This window comes from Poromitra crassiceps, assembly GCF_964638095.1.
Source record: "Poromitra crassiceps genome assembly, chromosome: 11".
Lineage (NCBI taxonomy): Eukaryota > Metazoa > Chordata > Actinopteri > Beryciformes > Melamphaidae > Poromitra > Poromitra crassiceps.
Genome location: NC_139643.1, coordinates 37,435,835 through 37,461,425, shown reverse-complemented (window position 1 = coordinate 37,461,425; position 25,591 = coordinate 37,435,835). Strand labels below are relative to the sequence as shown.

The window sequence follows — 25,591 nt, the reverse complement described above, 5'->3', positions numbered from 1 at the left end:
TTGCGAACACCTTCCCATACCCAGTCGACAAATGTAGTAATATGGTATTTCATGATAACATGTGAAACTCTTTAAATTAATCCTGTGTGTGTGTGTGTGTGTGTGTGTGTGTGTGTGTGTGTGTGTGTGTGTGTGTGTGTGTGTGTGTGTGTGTGTGTGAGTGAGTGAGAGAGAGAGCAGGCGATCTTGTATATGGATTGTGTGGTGTCCGTGTGTGTGTGTGTGTGTGTGTGTGTGTGTGTGTGTGTGTGTGTGTCCGTGTGTGTGTGTGTGTGTGTGTGTGTGTGTGTGTGTGTGTGTGTGTGTGTGTGTGTGTGTGTGTGTGCGTGCGCGTGTGTGAGCCTGCAGGTCACCTGGGTTAATCCGCCCATCCTAAAGCTCATCTGATCTGATGTGATTGACTCTCAGCTGGCTGTGGAGCAGTAACACAGTTGTTGCAGAGATTAGACTACAACTCCCTGCAGTGTTTGGGGGAAGCTTTGGTCCCATTCAGGAAAATAAACCCAATAAGAGCAGACGTACAGTAGTGCACACTGGCCCATCTCGCTCATTCCCTCACTGCTCTCCTTACATGTCCATTTTGGATGGTTTTAATTCCCTTAAATGTGTTTCTTAAATAGCCTACCGCCCACCATCCTTCAGACTTAGTCCATTTAAACACAACTGAGAGTATGCCAAGTCAAGTGTCTCTACCCTGGAATACAAAATAAATGCATCAAATGTATCAAGTTTGCGCAGCACTTGAGGGGGGCGGAGCACTGGGAGGACTTCAGCAGATACACCCTCACAGTTTCAGAGCAGAGAATATAGTATTTTGTTTAGTCTGTTCTTTTTCGTTTGTACTTATTTGTATTAATGTTATAAGAAAAAGAGACACTCAATATAACAAAAAATAATAATTTTTGGTTTCCATTGACTTAAAGATTATCAGTTAGCTTTATTTTTTAGTGGCCTACCATCACTCGACATAGTGTATGCTAATGTCTTAGCACGGAGCCCAAGAGAAAGCCTACTGGGAACACATGGATAATTTTGGTGTTCTAATTTAACAGGGAAGTTGACAGACCATTATCCAAAGATGTGTGTGTGTGTGTGTGTGTGTGTGTGTGTGTGTGTGTGTGTGTGTGTGTGTGTGTGTGTGTGTGTGTGTGTGTGTGTGTGTGTGTGTGTGTGTGTGTGTTTTGTGTCTGCATCACATGGACTGCTGAAGGACACCACGTTTCTGCTGTCTAGCTGTGTGGACAGCAGGGGACAATGCAGTACAGTGAGAGCATTGACACAGTATCCCCTTATTATCTGAAGCTGCTTTGTTCTGTGGTTTTGCCTGCCTGGCTCACGTTGAACGCTGGCAACATGGCCGCAAAGGGTGTCTCTACTTATTTCTTAAAATACCTCCTCCCACAAACTGGAAGTGTTCACACTTCTAAAGAAGAGGTGCATCGACAAAAGAAAATGGAGGTCAACTCATAAAAGATATATAAAAAACATCAGGCCCAAAGAAACACTTTATACTTCATTCACGTCATAGTATTTTAATAGATCTCTATCATATACAGTACATACAGTACAATATGCTCAAGACATTTTATGGCACATCCATTTTTGTTGTACATTTTGCAGTCGATATTGCAGTGAGGCTACAGTAGATAAAGTGACCGTTGGCAGCTGTTACTTCAGTAGATAGATACACTAGGTGGATTGACCTTGATGGGTTAGATTAAGGTTGCTACAGCAAAACGCATGCACTGTCAAGTTAGTTATATATTCCACGGGGGGTGGGTCAAACATCCAGTTACACAGACCGATACTTGAAGGGGCAGTGTTGTTATGTTCTACTCAATCAAACCCCTTGCTTGTTTTTGTCTTGGAATACGCTACAACAGTGGCTACCCTGATCCTGGAAAGCTACAGGATGTACATGGCTGGTTGCGTATTAACATGAGAGTAGGGATGAAACGATAACCGGCTTAATGATAAACCATGATAAAATTGCTTGATGGTAACCATACCGTTTCAAATTTCCATGATTGTTAAAACCGTGTTACTGGGATTACCATGTTACCGTGATTACAGCGCTTTGAAAAACACCGTAAATACAGTTCGTCATCAACCAAAGTTAGCAACAGTCCCAGACGCAGAGGCGTGCAGCCTTGGTGAAATGATTTCAATGACTATATCAGTACTTTTTGAACATTTTCAGCACATTTTAGCAATACCGTGATAATACTGATAACCGTGATAACTTTGGTCGCTATAATCATAACGTATTTTTAACACCACACTTTTCCTGTCACATGAGCGAGTCGATCCACCTGACTGCATCATGTGACTTCATCATGTGGGTATTTAAGATGGCGTCGTTCTTGTGTCACTTTGACTGATGTAGAGCGGTCTGTTGCTCGGAACGTTACCACCGGTGCAATACGCCTATTTCACATGCAGCCAAAGCAGCCATTTTGTGTCGAAAATGCAGGAAGTAACACGATATAAAAATTAAAGCTCCTGCTGTTGGTATAAATTGTATAAACAATTCATATCAACAGCAGGAGCTTTCATTTTTACTGTATATCGTGTTACTTCCTGCATTTTCAACACAAAATGGCTGCTTTGGCTGCATGTGAAATAGGCGTATACTGTAAATGGATTAACTTGGAGCCCTACAGTGTGCGAGCTTTTCTTCCTTTATCCAGTTCTGCTGGACTACGCAGCTCGTCCAAAAATGAGGACAAAACGGCACCGTGTGCCTTGGTATAGTGACACTGTGGGACTTGGCAAATCGACTTAACATATTGGAATGTTGGGAATGAGACCGGGCGGCTACGCCTAAAAGAATTCTATCAGTTTGGGGTTTTGCGTCACATCTACAAATGCTGATTCAGAGGTCAGAGGTCCTGCCGACAGAAACTCCAGCTTTACCCAACCCCCAGCACATCCAGCAGGTCTCTAGAAGCAGGAGTGAGGACTAAATGGTCTACAAGGATCTAGTCGTCAGAGTTCTACTGCGATACAACTCTAGCGTCAACACTACAGGAGTACTGCTAGCAGCCTTCTGCTTGCTTCTTCACATGATGTACAAACTCTGGCGTGTAAGCGCGCGCGCGCAGAGGCTCGTCGAGTGCAGAGCGCCTTTAAGATAGACAAATAAAACAGTGATCGACTACAAAATACCAAAGTGCCGCCGTCACACTGAAGTGCCGCTGTCTGTCCGTTTGAAGGTTTTCACCGTTATCTGTCCTCCTCACTGAGTGAAAGTGCGTCATTGAGTCATAATCAACTATTTCAGTCAGAATATAAAAAAAAGAGTAAAATGATTGTCTCAAAACATAATTAAAAAAAATTGTTTTAACGGATTAAAAAAAATCTTACAGCATCAGAGCACAACAAAAGACAATTATGCGAAACATGGTAACACGATACTTAGTACTAAAAACACATCGGCTCTTCAACTTTCTCTTTGATCAGAAGAGTGACGAGGGAGTGTGTGTGTGTGTGTGTGTGTGTGTGTGTGTGTGTGTGTGTGTGTGTGCTGTGTGTACATACGTATTCGTGGGTAAGGGCGGGAGTGTGCGAAAGAGCGTAGATTGTCACTGAGCACCATAGGTAATGTCTCTGGTTAAAACCCACCAGAGGGTCAAAATATCTAATAATAAATAAATATGTTTTTTCTCCTTAGTGTCCCGTTCAGAACATTCAAATGCTGCGTGCACTCAGCATGGCACCCAGTCCCCCCTCAACGTGAACTCACAAACCAAAGTGGTGAGAGAGCTAAATGAGAAGCCGGATGAGAGGGGATGTGCAGGAGAGAGGAGTGAGACTGGAGGAGTGCACAGGTGAAGGTAAAACATGGAGCTGGGAGCCTGCGCTCTAGATGACCTGGCAGCAGCTGTGGGGGGCCGGGGTACAGAGCAGTCCCTCCTTGGGGCTCCGGTGGATGTTGACGGACAAAGTCTTGTCGCTCAGAGGCATTTGCCGCACCCGCGTCGTCAGGTTCCTGTGGTTCTCCCTGGCCAGGTCCAGCTCTCCCAGCCTCAGGGTGCCTGAGCAGGGCATGTCCAGGAGGGGGTCCACCAGCGTGTCTCCCAGGGGGGGCTGCTGGTGGTGGTGGAGGTGCCCTCTGGGGGAAGGGCCGCCGCCCAGGAGCGACACCTTGTCCAGGCTACCGGTGGAGCCGCCCATGCACATCCTCCACATGGGACGGTCCTGGGGGTCGCCGCCCCCTCCGCCGCTGCCGCCCCCTCCTCCCCCTGTCAGGCTGTGGAACTGGGTGCTCAGGCACAAGCTCATCAGCTTCAGGCTCTCCACCAGGCCGCTGGCGGCTTTAGCGGTGCCCTTGCCTTGGCCCGACCCTGACCCTGACCCGGGGCTGGTGCATTGGGAGGGGCTACCCTGCCCCGCCCCCGTCCTCTCTCCCTCATTCCCCCGGGCCGCCCCCTCTCTCTCGCTCCCTCGCCCGCCGCCGGTCACCGCATCCCGATCCAGCTGCCGCTTACGGTGACTTTGCGTGTCATCGTCGCTACTCTCTGAGCCGGGGGTCACCATCGCACTAACGATGTTAGGCGATAGCAGGACCGGTGACGGTGGCTGTATTCTAGAGTTCAGGTTGAGGCTGAGGCTGGGTTTAGGCTGGCCGAGTCCATGCAATTCCCACCTCTCCTCCTCTTCCTCCTCCTCCTCCTCCTCTCTCTCCTCTTCATGGATCTGGTTGAGGACTGGGGCACTCATACGAGACGTCAGGCGATTAGCGGACGAGGACAAAGATGATGAAGAGGAGGCTTTGCAACGAAGCACCACCTGAGCAGGCAGCGTAGAGGGCGGCAAGCATTTGTCTTCCTCGCGGTCTTCTTCCTCGTCCTCTTCCACACTGAAGAGACTGGGGCTGCGGGCCGGGGCCAGCGAGCCCAGCCTGAGTGGGTTGCAGTGGGGCTTGACCAGAGGCCTGATCCCCCTCTCCTGGTTCGGCCGGGTGGGCTGCTGGGCCAGGGGCTGGGTGTGGTTGTCCTGCCGCTGGTTGAGGTCCAACAGAGCTGTTTTGGGCCGGGGGCCTTTGTGGAGGCTCTCAGCACTGCGGGCAGGAGATTGGGGTCCTCCAGGGTGGGAGATAGCCGGACCCCCCAGCCCGTCACTGACATCCTGGTGAACATCCACTCTGGTGGGCCATGACTGTCTGTGAAGGGTTAAGACAAGGTTCAGTGGGCTTAAGAGTATTGGCATATATTGCAATATTTGCATAGCCTACTTAAGATATAAGTAGGCTATGCAGCCTACTTAAGGCTTACTTTATAGCCTACTACAGTATATAGCCTACTTAAGCAGTCACTTAGCCCATTTAAAGTCCACTACTAGTCTTAAAAATCCCAGATTATTGGAATCAATAATTTCCTCTATATTGTGTATATGATCAAAGGTGATTAAAGATGATTAATGAATGAATTTTGAGTATGATGAATGAACGATTTTGTTTGAGTGATTACATTTAAGGCTATTGTATTTTCAACAGTGTGTGTGTGTGTGTGTGTGTGTGTGTGTGTACCTGAACTGGGCCTTGCTGGGGCTGGCTGATCGTGTCTGGCTGTGTATCTCTTTCTCCTGCCTCTCCCTCAGTATCCTCTCAGCCAACAGGTAGTAGGTCGCCGTGATGTGGTTGTACTTATTCGACTCCAGGGCCCTGAGAGGACGGAGAGCGAGATTCAGCTGCATTCCAACACACTATTCTTCTTAACATTTCTCCATGCCTATTTCGATACTTGAATGTGAGCAACTGCAGCATTGCACAATTTCCCCCTCGGAGATGAATAAAGTATTTCTGATTCTAATCTGAGATGAAGATTGTTCTTCACAGTGATTAATGTGAGATGATTGGCAGAGTTCCTACACGGTTTCGATTTTAAAATTACATATTTATTTTTACTTTTCTTTTTTCTGATTTCCCCCCATTTTCACTTGGCTAATTTACCCCTGCTGCTCCACCCTCTGCCGATCCTGGAGGCCATAGACTAGCACCATGCTTCCTCCTACACATGCGCACTTGCCAGTCGCTTCTTTTCACCTGACAGCGGGGAGCTTCACCGGCAGGACGTAGCATGTGGGAGGATCACGCTATTCCCACCAGTTCCCTTCTGCCCCGAACAGGCTGACCAGAGGAGGCGCTAGTGCAGTGACCAGGACACATACCCCTACCTAATCTAGCTTCCCACCTGCAGATACAGCCAATCGTGCCTATATGGACGCCCTACCAAGCCGGAGGTAACACGGGGGCACAAACCTGCAACCCTCGTGTTGGTAGGCAGGGAATCTACCACTACACTACCCGGACGCCCTCAGACCCTATGTTCTTGACTGGATTTGATTTCGGTGAGTATTTTGATATATAATGCATGCGGACAGCAGCTGGGTAATAAGAGCATCCCTCTATATCTGAACATTATTCTTCACATCAACAAAACCTGTGGGTGGACTCAGTGGGTCGAGAACAACATAAAAGCTATAATTATGTGTGTATCAGACCTGAAACACAACATTTTCCATACTTTTCCAGGCATGTTTTCAAATTCCCAAACTATTCAAGACCTGGAAATGATCTAACTAATTATTCATACTTTTCCAGACTTTCCAGACCTGCGTAGGAACACTATCACTGTAATGACAATTAAACCGATGACGACATGGGACTAGTGCATGATAGCAAATATCCAGAGATAAAGCAGGGAAGAATAGCTGCATGTGCATTGATTCATATGGCTGCGTGTGAGGGAGAGCCGTACTCGGTCACGCTGTCCCGGTCCGCGATGGCCCCCAGCACCATGCGTTGGATGATGCAGCCGTGCTCCTCTTCCGACAAGCTGCGATGGGACACCAGCGGCGTGGACAGCTTGGTGGCAGGGGAGGGGTCGACACCCTGCAGCCAGTCGTGGCCCTCGATCAGCTCCAGGGAGGCCCGTTTCTTGGGGTCTCTCTGCAGCATGTGGTCTATAAGACTGGAGACAGTCACAAGAGGCATATTTTCCTTAACATTCGGCCTAATTAGGTATTCCTGTATGAGCTGGTGAATGTAAACAAATCATCAGGCTGCTACATAGCCTTCAAATCTAGTTTGGTGGGCCTCTGGCGCGGGGTCAAGGACACCTGGAACCCCCTCAATGACCTCTGGAACCCCTCAATGACCTCTGGAACCCCCTCAATGACCTCTGGAACCCCTTAATGACCTCTGGAACCCCCTCAATGACCTCTGGAACCCCTCAATGACCTCTGGAACCCCTCAAGGACCTCTGGAACCCTGGAAGCACCACTGCCGGGAATTGAAGCTGGCTCTCCACGGTGGTAGGTACTTTTACCCCTACACTACCCAGACGCCAACCCCCCCTAGCAAAAAGGTATGGGTTTGCAATCATGCATCGAGGCAGACTGGTAAGCTTAATTTTCTTCTCTCTCATAGTTGGATCCATAACCTGCAAGACGGGAACAATCAAGCGCTCTGCATTTCCCCCGCCACCCGCCAAAGTGTTCAAACTGTATTCAGCAACTATTGTGCACTGCTCTGCACCGACGCATCGTTTACGCATCGCAATGTTAAAAATAGAGGCCAGATTTTAATGGATGCATTAGATACACTTAACACGCCACTGCATCTCTCGCAAAGCAGCTGACTGCAGCATAGAGTGAAAGCAGGACGACGAGGAGAGAGAGAGAGAGAGAGAGAGAGAGAGACTGCTCCCCTCTCCTCCCGCTCCACCCTCTTTCTTCACACCTCTAGAAGCATGAAATATGCAGCACCTTGCAGAGTAGCCAGTCCGTCTGTGGGTGTTTTACTCACTCTTTGCATGCGTGGGAGATGTGAGGGGGCACTGTGTATTTACAGTCCATGATCATAGTGAGCGTTTCGCTGTCGTTCGCCTCCTGGAAGGGGGGCTGACCGCACACCAGCATGAACAGAATCACCCCCAGGCTCCAGATATCTGCAGAGAGAGAGAGAGAGAGGAGGGGAGGAGAGAGAGAGAGAGAGAGAGAGAGATTTGTTTTTCCATACCAAAAATGCTAGTGTGCACGTAATAGACTGAGGGAATAATCAGAAACGGGATGCCAGACCAACAGAGTGAAGCGCGTTCTTCTTCCTGCTCGGTGACCTAGATATGAAAAACAAAAACTGCCTCCACCCCGTTCAAATGAAACATGAGTCATATTTGATCGGAGCCGTTTCCATAAATATGTACTAGCCCGGGACACATCTGTCGAAGCGAGGATGAGGCTGTGCACTGCTGCCTGCCACCATCATGCTCACACACACAAAGTGGGTTCATGTGTTCATCCTTCAAAGATTCACACATGCTAATGGTCCGAATGGCCATTTTAACCCATTGATACCTGATGCAGCATTTGTGTGTGTATCCCTTTAAGACCGCGAACCGCGTTAACGCGGTTCGCGGTCTTAAAGGGATACACACACAAATGAGGGATATACACGCAAATGCTGCATCAGGTATCAATGGGTTAAAAGAACAACTTTTCACTCCTGGCATTAGCCTCGGCCCTTGTCGACGGCATGGTCCACTGACACATTCTGCACTCAGATAATACTACTACATCCAATAACCATGAGGCAGATAGGAAGATCAAAGCACACAGACGTGCACTTATAAACTAGGCCAACTTTGGCTTCCTTAGTCATTACGTTGAGCAGTTTTTCATGGGCTGTTAGACTGGTTAGGGCGCTCTAATTCAAACGCATTGGGCGTTGCGTCCCGTGTAATATGAAGTGATGGGTAAATAAAATAGTGTGCAAAGCTTTGCTTCCAGGCGGAGAGCTTCATGAGGCAACCAACCACCGAAAACAAACAAAAATCAAATCGTTAATGCCTTTTTTTGTGTGGTAATCCATGAGTTCCTCATATTCTTTATTTTGTTGACATTTTTGTTTCAAGCTTTCCATGAACTGGCTATAGGTTGATTCATTGTATCAATCAGCGATAGAGAGCAATCAAATATACATTTATTTGCAGAGATAGTAAAAGATACATTTATTTATATGAAAATGTCATAAATTGTTGACACAGATCCTTTCATATACTATCCATTGCATCGTTGGTGATATGTCCCAGAGACTTGAACTTGTGACTTGGACTTGAGAGATGCACTTAGGTCATACACACAGTGACTTGAGAGACTCATGCTCAAAACACTTCAGACTCAACATTTGAGACTTGTGAACAAACTTTTATTTTTATTTTTATTTTTTTTAATATTAAGGAAATGTCTGCTGTACTGTATGCTATATGTGTCCGGTATGTCTACTGATACTGTAGTGTATGCTATTAAAGGACTTAGGATAATACAGTACATGCTTTGAATTCCTTAGTTTTAGCTATGCATGCAGTGTGAAGCAGACCAGATGGCATCCAGCAGATGACAGAACGCTCATCCATAAGAGACTTGAGACTTGACTTGGACTTGTTGTGACTAAAGACTTGACTTGGACTCTAGCTCAATGCAGAGGTGGAGAGTTTCATCTGCTAAAGCCAATGTGCCAGCTTATTGTGATGCCGTGAAGGAGCATCTCATGTTGCTAATGAAGGGGAGCCAACCCCCCTGTGGTCTCCCTCATCATACACCCCCCCCCCCCCCCCCCCCCCCCCCCCAACGACGTCTCCTAGCAACCGTGACCCCGGTCCCTCATTACTCGCATCAGAGGTCTGTCAATCTTCCTTCCTCGATAACTTTATTTATAAACCAGATGGCTGACACGTCGTCTTGGTAACGGCGTTCACGTCACTTAGCATCGCTGGCGCTAACTATGCGGGCTATGAAGCGGTGACAGCTGGGTGTGTGTAAACACCACTTTTCGCCGACCTGCATTGCATTACGACACCAGCCGTCGCCTGACATAATAAACACCCGGTCTGTCTTGTTTTGACACCGCTGACCCCGTTCAGCATCCTGTTCTGCTGATCATTATTATGTAACATTACTTTCTTCTTCTTCTCTTTTTTTACTGTCTCACTTGTACACTGAATGATACTGAATGATGCACATGTTCACTGTAAGATGACAGGTGAGGTGATTACATTCACCTGTGTCACAGGCTCATTCAGCTGCTTGCTGTTGCTCAACACACACATGCAGGTTTCAACAATGGGGAGTCTGTGAGTGAGTGAGTGAGTTTGTGAGTCAGTCAGTCAGTCAGTAAGCCCCCAAGGCTCCCCTAGGCTGGCCTGTTCCGGGTCCCGCAAAAAGTAATTGCATCTGAACGCATCCATAGTATTCCCACGATGGCACAAGCATTTCCAACCAATATGGCGCTTTACAATACACACAGCTCATTGGCTGTGTGTGTCGTTTGATTGTAATCACCTGTTAATCGATTACAACCACCTGTTATTTTCCTACCAAGATTGCTTTGTGGTGATATAACAGAAGACTATCAATTGCCTTAAAGATTGTCTGTAGAAGAGGGAAATGTCTCAGGTACTAGTGGATTGCACATGTACTGTATGTACTCCTCTTTGTAGATGCATAACTGACAGGATACAATTCACAAGAAGTGGCTATGGATCATGCGACTGTGGTGTGATTCATTCATTCATTCATTGTCTTATTCCTATTCATACTTGAGCAAGGCACTGATGAAGATGACAAGTCTTTTCCCTGCTCCTCCTAACAGCATGTGGCACCTTGTGAAGTTTTGCACATTTTTGGGAGCAGAGCGTGGATTAATAAATGACATACATACACTAGCTCTCCTTCTCCTTCTTCACATTTTGGATCACTTCCCATTTTCAAATATTTTTTTCCTCAGAAAAGCACCGAAGCCCAAACGGGGCCAAACTGATGTATATCGCTCGCTTCGACCAATCGCATCTTACTGGTGAGAGGGCGGTGCCGTTATCTCTCCTGCCAACCGGTATCGGGGCACACTGCCACCTGGCACGTCACGGGCACACCCAAACACCCACCTGACTGCCAGCAGCTACTTTAACAGTGATGTAATCCCCTCAAAGCTTCAGAGAGTCCTGCACGACCGCTGACAGGGTTGGGGAGTAACGGAATGCATGTATTTAAAATGCAAAATATGAGTAACTATTCCATTACAGTTTAAAATGGTGGTATTCTGAATACAGAACTGAGACTGGGAGGTTGTGAGTTCGATCCCCGGCCGAGTCATACCAAAGACTATAAAAACGGGACCCATTTGCCTCCCTGCTTGGCACTCAACATCAAAAGGGTTGGAATTGGGGGTTAGATCACCAAATGATTCCAGAGCGCGGCACTGCTGCTGCTCACCGCTGCTGCTCACCGCTCCCCCAGGGGATGGGTCAAATGCGGAGAACATATTTCGCACACTCAGGTGTGTGACAATCGTTGGGACTTTACCTTTACCTTTACTTTACAGTTACTCTCTTTAAAAATAGATGACTTTAAAGGATTACTTTATTTGCTTGTCGGAGGAGACAGACAGCCAGGACACTCTCGGGAATGTGTTTTTGACATGGAAATATAAAGAACATTTGACTTACAATCATGCTGAAGAAGGTCGCAACATTACATCAGTGTGCGTCGACTCGCGACCGCATTGCCCTCATTGCGTTTGTGCACATTCAGAGTGGCCCAGACAAATGGGCTCGGCAAAACCATTTTGAAGTATTCCAAAAGTAATCTGAAGTATTTAGAATACATTACTTAACTTGAGTAATCGAATGGAATATGTTACAAATTACATTTTAGGGCATGTTTTTCGTAATCTGCAGTGGAATATATTTGAAAAGTAACCCTGCAGTCGCAACACTGACCGCTGGCCTGCATTCAGCTTGTTCCACATCAAAGCTGCTCTCACATACTGTGCAGTACATCCAGGCTGGAGGGATAATCCCCACAATCAAAACATGCTCATCTCAACTGACTGAGCGAGAGTGACCATGCGGCATGCAGTGCACACTGCACACAACATGCAGTGCACACTCCACACAACATGCAGTGCTGCACACTCCACACAACATGCAGTGCACACAACATGCAGTGCACACTCCACACAACATGCAGTGCTGCACACTCCACACAACATGCAGTGCACACAACATGCAGTGCACACTCCACACAACATGCAGTGCACACTCCACACAACATGCAGTGCTGCACACTCCACACAACATGCAGTGCACACAACATGCAGTGCACACTCCACACAACATGCAGTGCACACTCCACACAACATGCAGTGCACACTCCACACAACATGCAGTGCTGCACACTCCACACAACATGCAGTGCACACAACATGCAGTGCACACTCCACACAACATGCAGTGCACACTCCACACAACATGCAGTGCACACAACATGCAGTGCACACTCCACACAACATGCAGTGCACACAACATGCAGTGCCCACTCCACACAACATGCAGTGCACACAACATGCAGTGCACACTCCACACAACATGCAGTGCACACTCCACACAACATGCAGTGCACACTCCACACAACATGCAGTGCACACTCCACACAACATGCAGTGCTGCACACTCCACACAACATGCAGTGCACACTCCACACAACATGCAGTGCACACTCCACACAACATGCAGTGCTGCACACTCCACACAACATGCAGTGCACACAACATGCAGTGCACACTCCACACAACATGCAGTGCACACTCTACACAACATGCAGTGCTGCACACTCCACACAACATGCAGTGCACACTCCACACAACATGCAGTGCACACTCCACACAACATGCAGTGCACACTCCACACTACATGCAGTGCACACTCCACACAACATGCAGTGCACACTCCACACAACATGCAGTGCACACTCCACACAACATGCAGTGCACACTCCACACAACATGCAGTGCACACTCCACACAACATGCAGTGCACACTCCACACAACATGCAGTGCACACTCCACACAACATGCAGTGCTGCACACTCCACACAACATGCAGTGCACACTCCACACAACATGCAGTGCACACTCCACACAACATGCAGTGCTGCACACTCCACACAACATGCAGTGCACACTCCACACTACATGCAGTGCACACTCCACACAACATGCAGTGCACACTCCACACAACATGCAGTGCACACTCCACACAACATGCAGTGCACACTCCACACAACATGCAGTGCACACTCCACACAACATGCAGTGCTGCACACTCCACACAACATGCAGTGCACACTCCACACAACATGGAAAATGTCCACGCACGTCTGATTTGTCATCTGGGTCAAGTGCCAGATTCTACAGGACAGCTGACCACACATACACAGAAAGAGTGTGAGCTATTCATCAGCAGTGGACGTACACACACACACACACACACACACACACACACACACACACACACACACACACACACACACACAGACCATTACTACGATTTCAACATTTGTGGATGCTGCTCAGCTCGGCACAAAAGCGATAGAGTGAGAGAGATCCAGAGAGAGAGAGAGAGAGCGAGAGCAGAGAAAGACAGAAGAAAATAGCCACACTGTGTATCCACTCAGTCAGAACAATGGAAAAAGTGCCTCTCCTGCTCCTCTGTGTGTGTGTGTGTGTGTGTGTGTGTGTGTGTGTGTGTGTGTGTGTGTGTGTGTGTGCGTGCATGCGTGTATGTGTGTATGTGTGTGTGTGTCCCTTTTTTGCTCTGACGCAGTGGCCTCTAGGTGGAGAGAGTGATTACGGATGCCTACTCTCCCTCTGTCTGTTTTCCTCTCGTTTCTTTCTCTCCCTTCGTACGCTTTGCCCCCCTTCACACGATCGACGCTCTCTCTTTTTTAATTTCTTGTCCATTCCATTTTAAATTCAATATCAAAATGGGTGGTACCACTGTCGACGGTCCAGAGAAGGGGTGGGTGGGTGGGTGGGGGGGTGGTGTTATGTACTGGAAGGAGGAGGAGGAGGAGGAGGAGGAGGAGGAGGAGGAGGAGGAGGAGGAGGAGGAGGAGGAGGAGGAGAAGATGAAGAAATTACACACCACAGCCCTCTGACCCGTGTGCAACTCCTCTCCTCCTATCAGCCAGCTGATAAAGCTATGTACCATTGTGTGTCTGTAGGGTCCATCCAGGAGTACTGTAGGTCATATGGGCCGTGTGTAATAACGTCTGTGGTTAACAAAAGTTTATGAAACAGCGAACTTTGTGTTCAGCAAGATAATCTTCACAAATGAGGACCACTTTTATGACTTTTTACGATTTTCAGAAAACGCTGCAAAGTCATTATAGATCTCTACCCACTTGCTTGAGCCAGAATTTCACTTTCACTTTCTCTCTCTAACACCCACCCACACCCACCCACACACCCACACACACACAGTAAAACGTACCCACAGCAGGGGCGTCATACTCGTCGCCCAGCAGTATCTCTGGAGCCGAGTAGGCCAGGGAGCCACAGGAGGTGTTGAGCGTCTTGCCCGGCTGGAACCTGTTGCTGAAGCCGAAGTCGGTGAGCTTGACGAGGCCCTGCTTCTCGAAGAACACCACGTTCTCCGGCTTCAGGTCCCGGTGCACCACGTGCAGCCGGTGGCAGTAGGAGATGGCGTGGACGATCTGGGCGAAGTAACACTTGGCCACCTGGGAGAGGGGGGAAAAAGAGAGAGGGTATCAAGCAAGAGTAACACATCTCATTTATTGAGTCCGTTTCTTGACCTGCTCGGAGGCGAGCCCGGCACACGCAGGGAAACACTCTGGACAGGGCGCCCCCCAAAAAAAGAATTACAAAAGTTTTATTTCCTCATATTTTCTATAGCAAAATCCCATTATTTTTTACTCCCTGGAAAATGGCATATGAGTAGGTGTACAATTCCAACCAGTCCCAGAGAGGCTGAGGAGTGCAGTGAGTCAGTGCACTCCTCAGCCTCTCTGGTGTTTGAGGGTGTCAAAGTCAAACACATGAGAGGCTGAGAAGCACACTGACTCAGTGCGCTATTAGCCTCTCTGGTCTCTGGACTTCGTCTCTGGAGCGAAACTCTCAACCACCAGAGAGGCTATAATTGCGCACCATAAATGATTTTTGAACAATCCACCCTCATCATATAAAACCTGCAACTTTCACGACTTCCAAAGCAGCGTGAGTGGCACCATGGGATTTGTTGAAGAAGAATCCAACATCTGTGACAGCTGAAGATCAGGTGTGACATTCCCCCGCCCCCCTTTTGAATGATTCCACAGTCCCTTCCCGTGCCGTGTCACGTCTGACCGGGGTGGTCTCACCTCTTCACTGAGGCCTCCGTCGTGCTTCATGATGCAGTCGTACATGTCGCCTCCGTCTCCCAGCTCCAGGATGAGGTAGAGTTTGGTGGCCGTGTCGATGACCTCGTACAGGCGCACCACGTTGGGGTGCTGCACCAGCTTCATGCAGCGCACCTCCTGGAAGAGGTGACCCCGTGCCACCGGGTCCAGCTTGGTCTTATCGATCACCTTCACCGCAACCTGGGGGGAGGCAGGGGTGGCAGGATGAGGGAGAATGCAGGCATATGAGTCTTGATCTACAATTATCAGCAACGAAAGGGTAGATATTTTGTTTTCTAGGCCGATATACTGCAATGATTTTGCAGTGAAGCTGCCACTAGCTGGTTGTCCGCTTTCACGCCAAAAATGTACAAATATCCAGGGTGGAAAAGTCTCTGAAACAGCATTGAAATCATGAGACACTAAAACTCTCCAATGAAACCCAGGATAATACTACTACTACTCTATTACTACTCCTATTGGGCCGGCTCCTACTACATCTACTATAATAGTAATGATCAGAATCAGAATCACTTCTATTGCCACAATATGCAAGATTACATAGGAGGAATTTGTCTGATAAAGCAATGATGAAGCAAACCAAGATCTATCTATAGTTATTATTATTATCAGAGATGAATGGACTATAGAGATAGCTCATTCCAGGCTCCGCCAATAGTATAAAATGGTACTCTTCTGGTCTCATAAATAGCAGCTTGTGATTGGCTGGCTGTCAATGTTATGAAGCTTCATTGGCCAGACCAGTCTCCTAAGGGGCGTGGCAGACACAGGAAGTGACTGGAACTTGTCTCTATAGTCCAATGTCTCTGGTATTATTCAAATAGTTAAGCGCTGTCCGTCAGCCTTTCCTCTATAAGTCTTTCTCAAGATTCCGCCTTGGACCGTACCTTTTCCCCGGTGAAGACGTGCCGGGCCAGTTTGACCACGGCAAAGTGTCCGCGGCCCAGCGTCTTGTCCAGGTTGTACAGCCCGGCGATCTTCCCATCGTGACAACGTTTGAGCCCCGCCATGGCTGCTGGGGGACGGGCAGGGAGGGAGGGAGGGGGTAGGCTAGGGGGGAGCTGCCTTCTGCCACCTGCTGGTCCCGGGTCAGTGCTCCATTCTTCCTCCCAAAGCGGCTGACGTTGGGACTGGGTGAGGGGATGCGGGAGCTGATCTCGGAGCAGCTGAGGGCTTGTCTGAATGCGGCGACCCCTGTGCGACGGTATGGGTAAACGCTCACATGGATTCCACCTGCTGTGGTGCGGCTCTGCTCACTTCATCCCCGTCTTCTCATGATGGTCTGAGGGAGAAAGAGAGAGTGAGATTGGGAGGGAATCCAAATCCATCCATATAGGGATGCACCGATATATCGGCCGCATATCGGTATGGTACTGCTGTCTGTGGGGGTGTGTGTGTGTGTGTGTGTGTGTGTGTGCGTGGGTGTGTGTGTGTAGTTGGAAGTCATATAATTGATGTAGATGGATCATAGGAATATAAATTGATACATTGATTCCAGATGAAGTTACAGTACAGAAGAAGTAGCCTATATCGTGGTATAGAATTTGGTCATATCGTCTAGCCCAGTGGTTTCCAACCTTAGGGTCGCGACCCAAAGGTTGGAACCCCAGGTGGTCAAACACAAGGTGGTCAAACACATTCAAACCCCAAAGGTCGCCTGGAATTCAAATAGGGTCGCCTGAAATTTATTATTATTATTTTTTTTTTACACCAGACCCAATTTAATACTACCGAAGATGATTTTTTTGTTTTTGTTTAAAGTGATAATCTCTAAGATTTCAGCTTTGTTCTCTTGGGTGACACTTATGGCGATGAGTGGTAATTGCAGGTGACATCCAAACAGTGTTGCATTATGTGACATTACTAATGTCACATAATGTCACTAATATAGTGCAAAGGCTTCCATTAATGGACCATAGCCTAAATCAACATTGTAAGTGACTCTTAATTATATATTTTTTATTTAGATGAAAATCTTTGGGATTATAACTTTGAATCAGGATTCTGAGAATAAAGTCAGAGTTTTGAGATTAAAGTCAGAATTCTCAGACTAAAGTCAGAATTCTTTCGGGGGGGAGAAGCATACTATGTGACATCACTGACGAGGTCACTGATGACATTATCGATGGTGTACCGGAATTTGAATGTCGCAGGTCCCTAGGTTTTTGCGACATCAAAATAGGGTCACGAGCCGAAAAAGGTTGGGAACCCCTGGTCTAGCCCTATGTGAACATATCCCACATGCTCTGTTCACCAGAAGCTACTGTCGTCATTTGCTGCCACACGGACCTGATTATGAAATGACGCCCCCAGGGGAGGCATGGCATTCCTCTCCCAGGAATCACCCTGTGTGCCAAGAACACCAAGACACACACACACACACACACACACACACACACACACACACACACACACACACACACACACACACACACACACACACACACACACACACACACACACACACACACACACACCAGTATGAGCCAAGAACATTCCTGAAAGGTGACCCTCGCCGCCCTAGGTGTGCCTCACTCATTGACTGTATATGATCACACTCACCTGGATTCAACCGACAGAGACAACAGACAGACAAACACTGTCGTCAGGGAACACGCCCATCGACATAACTGTGTGTTAACATGCTGAAGGACAAGAAAGACGGAAAAGAAATCCCTCTCTGTGCATTTGACGGAGCTGCTATCGAATTCCCTAACCCACCAGCGGTCACGCTGAAAATATCAAGGCCTTAAAAAGCACCGTGGGGTGTTTGTGTGATCCTCTGTTGGAGCATCGTACCTGTGAAAAGAGAGTGAGTCATATTTCTTATAATAGGAGCCTGGCTAGGAGATCTGGCTCTGCTCTGTCTCGCACGCACGCACGCACTAAACCCACGCACTAAAGTCATCTCAACTGTGCTGCACTCGTCACCTCCCCAGCATTGACACCATGCGAGTGTTGATGTGTCAAATAACTGGAGCTATCGAGGGAGATGCTAACATGTGCACAGAGACACACAGCTGTTTGTATGCTAGTCTGTGTTTGTGTTGGCCCAGGTCAAGCCAGGGTTTGTGTTGGCCCAGGTCAAGCCAGGGTTTTGTGTTGGCCCAGGTCAAGCCAGGGTTTTGTGTTGGCCCAGGTCAAGCCAGGGTTTTGTGTTTGCCCAGGTCAAGCTAGGGTTTTGTGTTGGCCCAGGTCAAGCTAGGGTTTTGTGTTGGCCCAGGTCAAGCCAGGGTTTTGTGTTGGCCCAGGTCAAGCTAGGGTTTTGTGTTGGCCCAGGTCAAGCCAGGGTTTTGTGTTGGCCCAGGTCAAGCCAGGGTTTTGTGTTGGCCCAGGTCAAGCAGGGTAATGAGATCAATCCATCAGCGAATGAGTGATGCACCCAATTAGGGATGCATCATGCACCGATATGAGAAGTTTGGACGATACCGTTAACCAATATTAACATTGTTTAACGAAACATCGGTGAAGGAAGGTGCCCCCTTGAAAACCCCAATGGCATGCTTCATACTGCTGTTGGCTAGGGTAGGTAAGTGGTGAATTGTATATTGCTTGTTAGCTTGTTTGTTAGCTTGTTTTTAATCTGGATTGGGCTTCTAAATGTATTTTACCTTGGATTCTGGCACAAGGGATAGTAACATCCTGTCCTGTGTATTAATGAATTGATGTTATGGCCGATAACCGATATTTACCGATGTCCATATGATTGTGTGTGTGTGTGTGTGTGTGTGTGTGTGTGTGTGTGTGTGTGTGTGTGTGTGTGTGTGTGTGTGCGTGCGTGTGCGTGTGTGCATTTTCTTGATGGGTTTTTCGAGCAGGTGACGGATGAGACTACAAGATGAAAAGATTCTATTCGAGTACACTGGAGACGTTTTTGGAAAAAATTTGTATATTTAGAATACAAAGCCAGCCAATCCACTCTGGTCTCTCCGAAGCAACAACATAGCAGTGCCACACACTCCGAGGTCAGTTGTATAACTGTACAAGGAGCTGCTGGTGTATCAATTTGCAAGGAAGGTAGAGAGTGAGTGAGTGAGTGAGTGAGTGAGTGAGTGAGTGAGTGTGTGAGTGTGTGTGTGTGTGTGTGTGTGTGTGTGTGTGTGTGTGTGTGTGTGTGTGTGTGTGTGTGTTCATGCACGTGCGTGTGCGTGTGAACACACACACATATCAATGTGCGAACACAGATATTATAGGTCAAGGACCAACTCCAATAGGCATTACACTCTGATAGGCTGTGTGGCTCATAATATGAATATGGCAGTGACCTTCCTCCTGGCACACAGGTGAATCAGTTTACTGGTTCAGTTGGATTCCATACCCAACTTTACAACCAAACATTATTGCACATTGCATAAACAAACAAAAGTGGTGACTTTCGAGATGCAAAGACAACAGCAGCCCTACAATTAATTTCAGAAGTATACAAAATATCTCATAAAGTGTATAAGCCATTTTAAGAATATTATACAGTGATGCCAGAGGAGAGATTATATAGTAGGCTATACCATAATAACGTACGACAAGGTTATTATAACTCAGTCTTGAGTATCACACAGATGCAGTATAGGTCTGGTTCATATAAGAATATGATAGGAACATTATAGTGATTTTCATTGGTGTTACTGGTTCAGTTAGTTAGTTCTGATCCAACTTGATTTACAGGTCAACGTGTTTACACATTGGATAAGGGCAGACTTCTCAGTAGCATACACCACAATTTCAGAAGAGTAGTGGGCTGCTATACAAATTTTACACCAAAAAGTATTGCATAATAGTACTGCTGGGATTCTAAACTAGTGATACCACTGGTGACAAAATGCCATTAAATGTGAAGATGTCACTACAACCTCCATATTGAGCAAGTCCCTAGAGAGGAATATTTCAGTAGAAAGTCAGGTTGCAAGCACACTCGAAAATATTTAAAAACTCACTGGGTGCAGGGCGAGCACGAGATATGAAAAAGAGAAAAGCCAGCACTCCAAATGTCTTTTTTGTTGATTTATTTCCTCATATACCTGGGCAGCAGCAACGAACGTTTCAGTCAAAGACCTTCCTCAGCGTTGTTGGAATATTACAGTGACTGACACCATAGGATATTTGGATCACTGTTTAACTATTGAGTAAAGGCTACCACAGACACTAGAAGTCCCTATAGGAATATTCAAAGGAACATTGTGGTGATTTTTCATGAAGTGACCGTCCTGTTCAGTAGCAATGGCATGGAGCAGCATATTTTTGGACAGCATAGGATGCTTTCTGGCTGGGCAGGTTAACATGACAGCACTGATCTGTCTGCGTAAACACTAAGCAATATAATATAAACAGGCATAGAAATACAACACAGCAAAACAAACTTGACACTACACAGCAGGCAGGCCCACCGTCAGCCTGCCCCTGCACTAACGTTATCACAGCCCTACTTACCATGGGGGAATGTGATGAAGCACCTTTCCCTCGAAATGCGGGGCGATGCAGTTAATCCGGGCAGACAGATAAACGCTACCGTTGGTCTCAATGGGACAGATATTCACTCACACACACTCACGACGGCACCAATTGACAGCAAACTGGCCAGCGATTATCCCAACGCGGCCGGTTGTAAAAATGTCACTCTCTCTCTCTCTCAGCTGCTATCTTTACCTCTGCTCTCTCCCAGCTGCTCTCGCTCTCTCCTCAGCTGCGTCACGCCAAACACAGTTAGCCAGAGGAACACCGGAAGTCAGTTTGCATTCAAAATAAAGGCGTACATGTGTCAGTGTGGAGACAGACAAAAGGGGGCATAATACTACCGGTAATAGTCACTATATCAAACATGGAGCATATCCAGCTGTAAAAAAGATACCTGGCTATTTCATTCTCACGATGGAATGTGTCCATTTTGTCTTGCCTGTCTGTATTGCCAAGCCAAGGTTTATAGTTTTTCTAGTGGATTCACCTTGTTTGGTGGTTCTGAAGATTCGATTATTGTTTAAGCATGGATACATTTAATTTCTCTTTCAGATGTTCAGCCAACGCCTTACATGTCACAAATACTATGATTTTATTTTGAAGGTAAAATTCCGGTAAATTTTTTTATCTGGTTCAGCTATCTTCACTGGTTTTGGCATTGGTCCCATTCATCTCTGACGTCAGAAATACGTCTTCTTCAGAAAAAAGCATGTTTATTACAGGTCCTAAGCGAAGCCCCGTCCTAGAATAAAATTTTTATTTTATTTGTCTCCTTTACCTGACCCTGTGCTCACATAATGCAGACTATAATCTCACCAGGTTTTATCTTAGAAATTAGTAGTAGTGATGGTGAAAGGCAAAAGTGGTATCACAGCCGTGCACAACAATGGGTTTGTTTATTTATGTATTTATTTAGCTATTATTATACTTCATATCCCAAAACCCGACTCAAGCTGTCATTCAGATTGTTGAACTGGCCAACTGATTCCCTATTTGGCATGTGTGTAGGCTACTGTCTGTCCCTGTTCCCTGCACAGAACCAGCTGGGCAACGTTCAACTGGCTTATGTAATAATTACAAGCTGTTCTCTGAAATCTGAAGTGGAACCTGTTTGACCAGTGCCAGACTCTCCCACCCAGGGCTGCACAAGGCATGGGGCTGTGAAATGGAAAGGTGTTTGGATGATCACACATTTCAAGTTGCCAAGTCAAAAGCAGGGTGTATTATATGCCTCCTGATAAATTCCCTTCCAGAAGTACAGGTGCACCACAGTATGTTTGTCTACAGGCCATAGCTTTGTGTTTAGGGAGTTCGAACCAAACCAGAAGCATCTATTCCAGGGATGGGCAACTTTGATGATAGAGAGGGCCACAAAAAATGTCCTCGCTACCAGAGAGATTAAATATATAGGCCTATACCAGTAGTGTTTATACTAGTTTATACCAACATTTATATTTTTCATATTCAAATGCATTTAAATGCATCCATTCATTTAAATTATTAACATAACGGGGGGTCACATTCCTGAATGATATAGCAATATTTCAGTGCAATTGAGTCTCAAGAATCATTATTCAATAATGGTACAAAAGTTAACACAACTAATATTCATATATATTCATGTTTGTAATGCATTTCTACTCTGCCCTCCTATTCCATGACATTTTTCAAATAAGTATGTTGGTCACTTTTCTGTAGGGGACACTCATGGGTATGGTGGGTACCCATAGAATCCATTCTCATTCGGAAATCTTGAGGTGAGAGGTCAAGGGATCTCTTTGAAAATGGCCATGCCAGTTTTTCCCTCACCCCTTTCCCAACAAGCTAGCATGAGATGGTTGGTACAATGGATGCATTAGGTCTTCTAGTTTCAGATGATACCAGAAACTTCGCTCTAGCTTTAAAATAAGCCCGCTACAGCAATTTGATGGGGTACATATCACCTAAATATGTCATATTAATCACATTAGTAATGTTGGATGTGCAATGTGCACCGTGTATAAAGTTTGTTACAATAGCATTAGCTCAAATATTAATGTTAAACAGTATGTGGATGGACAATGCTAATGCCATGTTCTGGGATGTATGGTAAAATAAAAACCTAGTTGGTTAGTTAGTGAAGCTTCACCCAAAAATGTCTGCCTTTTTTTTTGTATTGACCCAAGGGCCACACTGAGTTCTATTTGTTATTTTCATGCCTGTTGGTTATGGTTGATAACTTTTTATTTGTGATTTATTGTGAATATGCCAATGTAATCTTGCTTCACCTGGCCACTAATTGGCTAATTGCTTATATTAGGAAATCACAGCATTCCACTCGTGATCTTTTCTAACACGCCCTGAAGAAGACCCCGAGTGGTCGAAACCAGTTGGCGTCGATTTTAAACTTTTGATATGGAAAAATAAAGGCTTTTTACCTTTAAATGCTTCACTCTGTGTGAGTGCCTGAAGCTGCTTTTTCATTCCCATAAAAAGGTCTGTCTGAAGGCATTTACTGCCATCTAGTGGATGTTTTCTTTGGGGGGGGGGGGGGGGGGGGGTCTGTCTACTCTAGGCCATTCCTACAGAGCATGACCAGCACTTGAGTCCCATCCCAGATTCCCTCCTATTCAAGAGCAGGCATATGACTCCCACTTTAACTTCAGGTGCAAGCTGGGTTGTAGTGAAGACCGCCTGTACAAGTCAATGCCAAGCCTGATGCAGAGAAGATCGAGACATAGGCCAAGATCAAAATAGGGATTATTAGGGAATATACACTGTACATGTCTTTCCAAATGTAAAGATAATGCTTATGGAATTTAAGCATCAGACACATGATTGATTCGCAGCTTTGCTGTACCCTTAAACATTAGACAATTCATGTGGATGAGGATTTTGACTACTCAATACACTAAGTCAGTTACTCTGGTTGTACAGGTGAAATCTCATATTGTGCAGAGGAAAGATTTTACAAATCAGTGTTAAAAAAAAAATCTCCCAGTTTATCTATGCAGGAAAAAGTCGAGCCAACATCCAATGGTGTGCAAGACCAAGACAAGAGTCCAAATTGGCACGAGACCTGAGACAAGTCCAAGACATCAAGTGTCTCACAACACCTGGAACTGTACAGATTAGCTGGATAGTCAAATCTGCCAATTAACAGCAGGGCACATACACCAGTTTGTGGGATCTTTTTAACACATTGACTGCCAGCCGTTTTTTTTTGCTGTAGGTAGCTTCTGCCAAGCCGTTTTTTGAGGATTATGGCTCATTTTACAAGAGCCGAGGATTCGTTTCAGCTTGGACTTTGTGAACATACAATATCTCAAAAGTACTAATAGAATGTGTACTTTCTCTGTCTAAAAGAGTTAGTTTGTAGAGTTAGTAGTTATGTAAGCATTAGCAGTTGAATACAGCATGGTTTTAGCGTCAGAAAAAATATTCAGAGATAAACGGCTTTTTGTGAAATTGGATAGAACAGTCACTTTAACCATTCATTTTTGGCTCTCTCTCTCTCCCTCCCCCTCTCTCTCTCCCTCCCTCTCGCTCTCCCTCCCTCTCTCTCTCTCTCTCCCTCCCTCTCGCTCTCCCTCCCTCTCTCTCTCTCTCCCTCCCTCTCGGGAGGGAGACGCACTAGGTTTAATCCTAGTGAGAGGGGGAGAGGGAGAGAGAGAGAGAGGGAGGGAGGGAGAGAGAGCGAGAGAGAGAGGGAGAGAGCGAGAGGGAGAGTTGCTTCAACTCCTCCCTCCGTGGGCGTTCTTCTTGGCTGCAGCGGCCGTCAGCTTGTCATCAGTCTCAGTGCTTTGCTGCTGCTGTGCCTGTCTGCACGGCCGCTGTTTGAGGAAGTCGGGATGGACTCGCTCGCTTCTTGGAGTTTTGGTTGAGAGAAGCTTTTGCGATTCTAGTCATATTTATGCTGCGTGTTTCAAAGTGTGTTCCTCCACCTGTAATCTATTATGTAAATTTGCAATCCCGCATCGCCAGCAATCAGCGCGAAAAGGAAAGCGTTTTCCCCCATCCATTTTCATGAGAATGGCTGGGGTGAGAATGGCGTGACAAGTTAAAAAAATGCTTACCTTCCTCTAGTCAGGAGAGCACTGTTGCCACTTAGTGGGTCGGTGGAATGGGTTGTAAACGTTCGGTGGCTCCAATAATTATATAAGAGATGTAAAAGGGTTAGATGCACAACCCACTGTCAAAAAAAAAAAATCGATGCCAAAAACGTGTAAACACGTTGTTGGCAGTCAACAGCTGGATTCTGAAAACGTGTTTACACGTTGTTGGCAGTGAATGTGTTAATCGCCTCAGCCCTAACAGTTAATACATGCTACTTGAACATTTGAGGCAAAACGTCACTTCAAGCAGTAAGGATCTAAAGACAAAATTAGATCCCATTAGGTTGACATTTAGAATTGCAATCGTTTCACATAGAAAGCATTTCAATAATTGATCCTATTCTAAAGTGGGTGTACTCAGTCCAGTAGGCAGGCATCAATCACAACTCATTCCTTTACAATGCAAGTTAACTTACAAGATGTCAGAAGTCAATACTGCACTCTAATATCTAACGCTACTACCAAGTAGTAGGGACACACCACCATGCACTATTAGGCTGGTAAAAGGCCAACACATTGTTTGGTAAAGGGAGAATTTCCAACTGTAAAACCCATGAACAGAGCTCTGTGTGTCATGTCAAAAAGTAGATCTGATTTCCAAACAAATTATCTCTTAACCCATTGATACCTGATGCAGCATGTGTGTGTGTATCCCTTTAAGACCGTGAACCGCGTCTTAAAGGGATACACACACAAATGAGGGATATACACGCAAATGCTGCACCAGGTATCAATGGGTTAATCATTTCTGATTTTGAACCCAAATTTAAGTTTGTCTAATTGTTGACAAAAT

General features: G+C 46.4%; 1 protein-coding gene across 1 annotated transcript; it reads right to left on the bottom strand.

Annotated features, from left to right (window-relative positions):
• Positions 1 to 2,549: 2,549 nt before the first annotated feature.
• LOC310784580 (SNF-related serine/threonine-protein kinase-like) lies at positions 2,550 to 20,857 on the bottom strand. The gene is made up of 8 exons (XM_083645572.1): positions 20,681 to 20,857; positions 16,144 to 16,538; positions 15,218 to 15,436; positions 14,332 to 14,578; positions 7,811 to 7,952; positions 6,762 to 6,974; positions 5,531 to 5,665; positions 2,550 to 5,164 (listed from the first exon to the last, which is right to left on the bottom strand). The coding sequence occupies exons 2-8, from the start codon at positions 16,264 to 16,266 to the stop codon at positions 3,865 to 3,867; spliced, it is 2,379 nt and encodes a 792-aa protein (XP_083501698.1). The 5' UTR covers positions 16,267 to 16,538; positions 20,681 to 20,857; the 3' UTR covers positions 2,550 to 3,864.
• Between the last annotated feature and the right edge of the window lie 4,734 nt (positions 20,858 to 25,591).